Source organism: Aricia agestis, chromosome 7, assembly GCF_905147365.1.
Source record: "Aricia agestis chromosome 7, ilAriAges1.1, whole genome shotgun sequence".
NCBI classification, from domain to species: domain Eukaryota; kingdom Metazoa; phylum Arthropoda; class Insecta; order Lepidoptera; family Lycaenidae; genus Aricia; species Aricia agestis.
This window is the reverse complement of record NC_056412.1, coordinates 8,626,839-8,635,103: the sequence shown is the minus strand read 5'-3', so window position 1 is coordinate 8,635,103 and position 8,265 is coordinate 8,626,839. Positions and strand designations below refer to the sequence as shown.

General features: G+C 34.8%; 2 protein-coding genes across 2 annotated transcripts; one reads left to right on the top strand and one right to left on the bottom strand.

Moving 5' to 3' along the window:
• Positions 1-370: 370 nt before the first annotated feature.
• LOC121728728 (apoptosis inhibitor 5) lies at positions 371-4,617 on the top strand. The gene is made up of 8 exons (XM_042116965.1): positions 371-565; positions 674-835; positions 1,626-1,970; positions 2,312-2,509; positions 2,586-2,780; positions 2,894-3,175; positions 3,299-3,457; positions 3,580-4,617. Exons 1-8 carry the CDS (start codon positions 491-493, stop codon positions 3,862-3,864), a joined length of 1,701 nt encoding a protein of 566 aa, XP_041972899.1. The 5' UTR covers positions 371-490; the 3' UTR covers positions 3,865-4,617.
• Positions 4,606-6,372, bottom strand: LOC121728729 (mediator of RNA polymerase II transcription subunit 7). The gene is made up of 2 exons (XM_042116966.1): positions 5,737-6,372; positions 4,606-5,007 (listed from the first exon to the last, which is right to left on the bottom strand). Exons 1-2 carry the CDS (start codon positions 6,192-6,194, stop codon positions 4,803-4,805), a joined length of 663 nt encoding a protein of 220 aa, XP_041972900.1. The 5' UTR covers positions 6,195-6,372; the 3' UTR covers positions 4,606-4,802.
• Positions 6,373-8,265: the final 1,893 nt, after the last annotated feature.

Genomic DNA, 8,265 nt, shown 5'->3' with positions numbered 1-8,265 from the left:
CTGTTTGTTTGTTTGGCCTGTTGAAGGTGTATTTCAGCGTTTTGAGCGCTTAGTAGAACATACCGCAAGAAATTTTAAATATTTTGTTTTTTTTGGGGAGTTTTTGTTAAAATTTAATGGGTTTTGAAGTTGCTTTAGGGGGAAAACGTTTTGAATAGTTGGCAACACTGTTAAAAACTGCTGGCCTGTTTTTTTTGTTTGGCCTGTTGAAGGTGTATTTCAGCGTTTTGAGCGCTCAGTAGAACACACCCCAAGTAATTTTAAATATTTTGATTTTTTGGGGAGTTTTGGTAGAAATTTAGTGGGTTTTGAAGTTGCTTTAGGGGGAAAACGTTTTGAATAGTTGGCAACACTACGGACTACCATCGATAAATCGCTCCGCGTCCGGCGTCCATTATTTTATTAATAATTATTACTAAAATCTCTTTCAAATACTGTGCATTGCAACTGATTCATATGCGTTTAAAATAACTGATTGAATTCATTCACAATGTCTACGGATAACATAGAAAAATTGTACCAGAATTATGGTATTCTGGCCGAAGCTAAAGATAAAATCACCGAGGTATTCTAACCTTAATTTTTAATTATAATATGATCACATTGTTTTCATTTTATGTAAATAAAAACTGTGTTTCAAAGTTCTAGAATCATAATTCATATTCCTTTTTAGCATGAAAAAGAATACTTGGAAATATTAGCAGCTGTGAAAGGATCTGACAAGGAAAAGCGTCTAGCATCGCAGTTCATTGCGAAATTTTTTAATAGTTTCCCAAATCTAACGGAGCAGGCTATAGAGGCCCAGTTCGATCTATGTGAGGATGACGATGTTGCTGTAAGTACTCAGTTGTAATCAGTTCACGTTTTAGTGTGTATAATTTTTTTAAGTTAGAAAGTAGTCAAATCTGTACCCAAATTATCAGGATACTGCACAACTTTATAATAGTCCAGATCTTATCCAATGCTCAATGGAAAATTGAAGTTTAGATAAAACAAACATCACAGGACTGATGTTTGGACAACAAATGCAATAGAATTATAATATTATGTTATATGTAACAAAACTAAGTGATAAAATTATAGAGTGTGTACAGTGTATGGGCTCCTGTGTAGAGTATACTGTGAAAGTGGCTGCGCTGAAAGAGTAACTTTTTTTACTTTTGTATGGGAAACTCAATGACAAATCAGTTGGCAGTCATAGGAAATTTGGTCATGTTATGTCAAACCGTTGGATCACAACGAATGCTAAGTACTCACATGCAGTTTTGCTTGATAGTTTTACTTCAAATCGAGTAATAATTATTACTGTGTGGACCGCAAAACTGACAGCTCGAAGGCTCGCATCGAGCAGCTTGAAGGCTCGCATCAAGCCGGCTTGATGGAATTAAAATATATTGATTTTGAATAAAACTATCGAGCAATGCTGAATGTGTGGACGAAATTCTGAGCCGCGGGTTTTGCTCGACATTATTGCTCGATCGAGCAAAATCGTATGTGAGTACTTACACTAATACTAAATTGATTGATAATCCGACCAACTAACATTATTTGTCTCAACTGCCTATGAATCAATTTCTTTGATGGTATAATATAACATCTAGCTTATAGTAATAAATTATTTCCAGATTCGTAAACAGGCTATAAAAGATCTACCAACTATGTGTAAGAATAACAAAGAGCATACAAATAGAATAGCAGATATTTTGGCGCAACTCCTGCAATCAGAGGATTCTACTGAGATCAATGTTGTTAATAATTCTTTGTTAGCAATTCTCAAAACTGACCCAAAAGGAACCTTAGTTGGATTATTTTCTCAAATTCAGCAAAGTACAGATAGCGAGGTCCCCAATGAAATTGTTAGGGAGAGATGTATTAAGTTTTTGGCCAGTAAAGTAAAACAGCTGGGTAGAGACATAATTGACAAAGAATGTGAAGATCTTATTGTATCAGAAGGGAAGAAAATTTTACAGGTACATATTATATATTTTTTTTCATTTTCAAGTGTTTCTAACCCACTAATCCCCAAGGCGCAGCCGGCTGCCACATAACAATTGAAAATATATTGTGTCTGTGATACCCACGATGGAGGTGTTAAAGCAAATGTATATTGTTTTTATTATTTTTTTGTAGCAGTGCAGCTGCATTATGTTAATTATAAAAATAGTATAGAACAGGTCCATAAAATAAACAAGACAAAATCAGCTCAAGCACTTTTATCACCATTATATGAAAATATGCAATTGTAGTATATTGTATAAAACCAAATTATTTTAATTTTAAATAATTCATAACTATCATATTTTTCTTCAAGGACTCTGTTGCTGAAGAATTAGAGCATGTCATGGATTTGTTAATGTGGTCTAAGCTGGGTAAGACTCCTGCTGGAAGAAAAGAGTTGACTCAACTTATCGCAGCACTGGCTTTCACTCCTGGGGATTGGCATCCTGAGGATCCTGAATATGTCGACAGACTTTTGCAATGTACTCAACATGCATTGCCATTATTTACGGTAATAAGCTATTATATTTTGGATTTAAAAAAAACTTAAATTTTCATTCAATAATAATTTATAATTATTGTTTCAGGCACAAGTAGATTCTACACAATTTGTGAATATATTCTGTGAAAATGTCTTACCAAAGTGGGATGACATAACTGAACAAGCCGGTGCTAGTGATGTAAAGCTAGAACTGCTTAAAACATTTGCTGAAATAACAGAACATTGTGGAGAGCTTGAAAACACTCAGGATAAAATAAAAACTGTCTATGATGTCTTGATGGTTAGTTTCACATAATATCTTCAATTACTAAATAAATGCTTACTATTACTAAAACTAATTGAATTATTCATTGTCATTTCATTTATTATCATCATATCTTATTGTGTCCACAGAAATATTTACCAGAAGCTCCAATAGAAAATGAGGAAGAAAATGCGAAAAAAACTGAAGAAAGCGAGGAGAAACCAGCAGAAGAAACAAAATCTTCAGCACCAACACCATCACTACAGTTCTCTCATGTAGAGTGTGCCCTGTTTGCACTACATTCCTTATGCCGTAAAGCCCCAGAAGCATTAGGTGCAGATGCTGACCGACTTAAAGCTCTTCGTTTACGACTCCAATATACTGCACGCTTAACTCAGGGCTATATAAAGAAACTCAAGGAGGTCACTCAGGTAAATATAATTGATTATTATGTCTTCTTCACTATACTTTTGTATTGTCAAATCTGTTAGAAAACTAAAATAAGTTTTCTAACAGACATGTTATTTGTTACATAATCATTGCTACTTTTTAAGGACAAGAAAAATGAAAATTCAGAAGAAAACAAACTGAAGATTGCAGCATTGAAAACCACTTCAAATATCAACACCCTCATCAGAGACATTTTTAGGACTCCACCCAGCTTTAAAAGCAAAGTTCAACTATCATTCCAAACAAAGAAAGCTGAAAAAGAGGTAAGTTCAAATTCTATTGCTGTTTCTGTTCTAAAAAAAGAGTGCATAAATGATTCAAAAGGACAATTAACTTCTGGTTTTTAAAACATAATTTTTTTAATCAGAAATTATTCATCTTCCAGATTACAGCTTCAAGTGACCAACCAAGTAAAGATACATCTGGATCAAAGCGACACAGGCCTATTACTTTTGACAATGGCTCTCAAAATGAGTCACCTGAAAAACGTGCTCGAAGTGGGGACAGAAACCTTAAAATGTATACTCCACCTTCCGGGAAATATAGCTCAAGATTAAACAATGCTGGTGGAAGATTTTCTGGGCCTAACTCTGGCAGGGGTAGAGGAGGTTATGGAAGGAGAGACTTCCGAAACAGTGGTGGCCAATACAGACGACGAAACAACTATTAAATGGCTACCTTTTTCGATTAAGCCTTACTCTCCTTAACTCATAGAACATTTGTAAAGAAAAGCAAAATTACACGTTGCGTTTAAGCATAGAAGACAGTGTAATAGTTGACAAGAGAAGTTCTAACTTGGGGGACTTTTGTGTGTTAAAATGGTTGTGTGTTAAAGTGACCCTGGAATGAATCATTGGAGAAGTATGAATGTTTAGTTTTTTTGTTGACAGTTTTTATTTCTGCTGCATTGGAGTCTTATAGTTTTTTGGTCGGTTGGTATTTTTCAGGATAACATGTACACCAAACACCTAATTTCCTGAGGACTCAGTGTAAGTATTTATATGTTTAACCATTTTTTCCACGGAAGTTTTGCTGAGAATGGAGCTCACATTAGCAGTAATAGTCTTAATCATTATTATTGTAGTAGCAATATAATGTATTAGGGTGCAACAAATGCATGCGGTAAGTGGGACTGATCGAGTTCTTCCTCTGCATAAGCTTGTAAGTATTTAACAAATATTTTACTCTGATAGCAGTTGGAACTGACTACATAACAGGTCATTGTGTAAGTTTATCACAACAAGTGATTTAGAATATTAAATAGCACATTAGAATCCAGAAATCCTGGCAGCAATGTTGTGAGTATATTTTTATAATGTAGTACCTACTTCCCTTAGTTTGCACCAGAAATTCATGGACTCCTGCGTGGTGATAGTCTGCTCAGTGGTCAAAGATCTTTTTTATTTCAGAATTCAGAGTTTTAGCAGACATCATAAGAGTTGGAATATCTTCACAATAAATAATCTTGATTTATGAAAAATGTTTTATTTCTTTTCCTCTTTTTAAAACTACCTTATCTTTTAAGGAACATAGTATTGTTATTTCACAAAACAAGTACATACATATTTTATTAATTTTTTCTTTTTAATGATTACAAAAATGCTAGTCTTATCTCATATTGTCAACTACATTACACATAATTCGGTCTAAGTCATAGCATGGATCTTGATTTTGATTGTCATTTGGACCACAGTCCATCTGTTCTAGAATTTCTGCAGGCACTTTGAAATTTGTTTCCAAGTCGTTTTGGTCTGGCAAGCTTTGAAGAGCATTCTGAAGTATATCCTGAACTTTATCTAAATGTTTCTGGAATCTAAAAAGAGTTTTGGTGTTGTGTTAAAGCTTATGAAATACTACAGCATATTTAAATAAAATTATATTCTGTAACTACTGTGGCCCAATATTATGAACAAAAATTGTTCATGAATGACATCAATAATTGTTATTGTTCTTACAATAGTTCAGGAGCTGGCAAACAGGAACCGGATTAGGGTCAATTTATACTAGCACAGTCGAGCGAAGCAAATTCCCAAAAACTGAACACAAAAAATTCAACCTTAACTCCAGAGTGTAACGCATACATCTGCGAGGCCAATCAGCATTGGTCGGGCGCATCGATGCGGATTTGCGTGGATGCGCGCACCTTTTTAAATTCTCAGAAATAATAAACTGCGTTAATGCTTTGGAGTTAAGATTGAATTTGCTATATTCAGTTTTAATAATTCGCTTCGATGCCCTTCAACTCTATACTAGTATAAATTGACCCTTACTCCATGAGAAAAAAATTTATAGAGTGGCTAAAAAACTAGTATTAACTACTAGTACTACTAATTCTGAACTTATCCTTTTTTGTTTGAAAATGCACCTGTTAAAGCCTTTTTAACTGGTTTTGATTGAAAATATTAACAGAGATTGACGCAGATGGGTCAAGAGAAGACGATGGTTTTGTTCACCAGCTCCTCAGCTGATAGCAGTTCTGAAATCATAGTTACTTATCTTGGCCCAACATGAAGAGGAGGCCTGATCATAGACAAATACTTACCTCATTGCAGTTTCAATTCTTTGCCGTTTTTGTAATTCCATCATAACTCTCAACGTTTCCCTGGCTTGGTGTGGTCTAAATTCGTTTAGAAGATGATGAATGTGAATAAATAGTAAACTTAAATCTTCAACTTTTTCTGCTCTTTTGGGAGAGTCTGGGCAGTGAACTAATAAGTCTAATAAATCCAAGAAATTTACTAGAAGTGAATGGTTCAGCTTTTTCAATTCTCTTCTTCTATCAAAGTGCATAGGATACAGGCGTCGAAATCCTTGGCTTTCTAATGATCTTATGATTGTGTCATCAGCGTTGAATGTGTGTCCAAACATAGAATAAGAATCATGAATTGGACGTGGTGGCAGTGGCGCTCTGTTTCTTCGTACATTTTCATCAGTGTAAAAATTTATATACTGCACAGGTGGCAGCGGCAATGAACTAACTTGGGCAGTTTCTGAGGACATCTTATGATTTGACGAAAACTTTTACATCAACATAACAAGTAGAGTTTCTCATTAAATCAATAAAATACCTAATTACAACTCTCTTTCTTTTCTATAATTTTGATAGGAACACAAACACGACCATAGAATAGTTTTTATAGGAAAAATCAAAAACACGACGCCAAACACATTACACAGTGATCAATCAAACACTCTAATCACAGATTACACTCTAATCATCTGTCAAGTGTTTGATGGCGCTTCTACAAGATGGCCCAGCGCTGGCCCATCAAATGGCGGTGTGGCGCCTCTATAAGATGGCCCAGCGCTGGCCCATTAAATGGCGCATGCAGTGGCTATAGCTAGGGAATGCAATCCTGCAAGATAATTTCAATCCCGGTATTTGTGGGATAGAACCATCACAATCAATCAACAATTGGATATTAGTCTGTGATGTCAGCTGTACACTCTCGCCGAGACACAGCGAGGCGGCCCGAGTGCGAGAGTGTAAATGGGTGCGCTCGCCTCGTCTCGCCTGTCTCGGACCCTCTCGGTCCGGTGTCGGTATTTTGCGCCCGAGACAAAGGGTCTCGCGAGGAAAGATTTAGCGGCTATATTGACTCCCAATATGACTTAACGTCATTTAAGCGTATTACATGCACAAAAAAGGGTAATATAACGGCATTTTCATTATTATTATTTCGGAAACTATTCAACTTATCAGAAAACCGCTTATATAGGTCGATAGAGAATTTTTTTCTTATTCATGTACAGTCAAAACCTGAAAATCGACCAAATGTCACTTAACGGCATTTTTGTTATACCACGGCAGAGCGAGCGCATTACTGTATAGTGCGTCAAGAATGTCTAGGAGGCGAAACTTTTTTTTTAAACAATAGCAACACTCTTTTGACATTTGTCCAAATTATCCCTTTGTTGTATCGATACTCTATGACATAAAATTTACAAAACAAAGATTTTCAATTTGCTTAAATTTAGTTTTACAATGTGAAAACTACATGTTACTGTGATTAATATGAACAATTAAAGTGAAAGACGTGTCATAAGTGCTGAAAATTTGAAGATTTTCATTGAAGAAAAAAAGTAAAATGCGAAAATATTACTGAAATTCTCGCGTCCATATTTCCGATTCTGATCGCTCAATCAACATAGTAGCCTCTAGCAGGTAATTATGCGTTTGTTTCATAAATTTTGTTAGTTAATTATTGTTTATTGCAATTTTAAGTAGCCTGAGTAAGTATTATGTATTTACATACAATAATTTTACATAAACCCTATGTTTACGTAAACAATGAACTGTCAAAGAAATCTATCATATAACGCGCCTAACAATGATTAATACTTTGACTTAGGTGCTTTGCGTTTTTAGACGTAGGTATATAAAATTCTCGTGTCAAGTGTATGTGCTTAACTCCTTTAACACTTTGATGCAGCGTAATATAATATTATAATTATTACGTTTTATGTTTACAGGTAGCAGAAAAAGCGTTTAACGAAATAACCGAAATGACTGGGAGAATTTATGCTATCATTTTGAAACACTGAAAATAAATACAAGGAGTGGGGAATTAACCCTTTATTAGGATATCCTAAATTCAATATTGAAGAGCTGATTATTGAAGATGAAAGTGCCCATTCACTGTGACACCACTGCTGTAACTACATGGAACTAGAAAGTGGCGATGATTCTGTTTCCGGCTACATTGTAGAATATTATTTGGATGATCATATTTTATTAAAATAACAAAACCCTGTTTTTCACTTATTTATTTTTTGTATTTTCTTAAATAAGTGATTCCATAATAAAAAAAGGAGTGAGCTTCTCTCAGCTCTCACTGGTCATCAAAGCAGCTCTGCAGCTCTCAGGGAGAGGGTACTTAAATAACAGGTGTTATAAATTCATAATAATATGTAGCACTAGTGACTAGATGTCCCGGTGAACTTCGTGTCACTTATAAATCTTCCCTGGACTTCCAGGAATATTTAAATACTAAAATTAGCCACATCAGTTCAACCGTTTAATCGAGTTATTGCATTTTTTATATAGTCCGTCAAGAAAGTGAAGAAATTA

What these genes read in the sequence shown, in the direction of transcription:
- LOC121728728 (XM_042116965.1), top strand. Translation starts at nt 491, where the DNA reads ATGTCTACGGATAACATAGAAAAATTGTACCAGAATTATGGTATTCTG. An exon ending in GTGAGGATGACGATGTTGCT is followed by an intron (nt 836 to 1,625) that starts GTAAGTACTCAG and finishes AATTATTTCCAG; the next exon opens with ATTCGTAAACAGGCTATAAA. An exon ending in CTGTCTATGATGTCTTGATG is followed by an intron (nt 2,781 to 2,893) that starts GTTAGTTTCACA and finishes TTGTGTCCACAG; the next exon opens with AAATATTTACCAGAAGCTCC.
- LOC121728729 (XM_042116966.1), bottom strand. Translation starts at nt 6,194, where the DNA reads ATGTCCTCAGAAACTGCCCAAGTTAGTTCATTGCCGCTGCCACCTGTG. An exon ending in AGAATTGAAACTGCAATGAG is followed by an intron (nt 5,008 to 5,736) that starts GTAAGTATTTGT and finishes AACTCTTTTTAG; the next exon opens with ATTCCAGAAACATTTAGATA.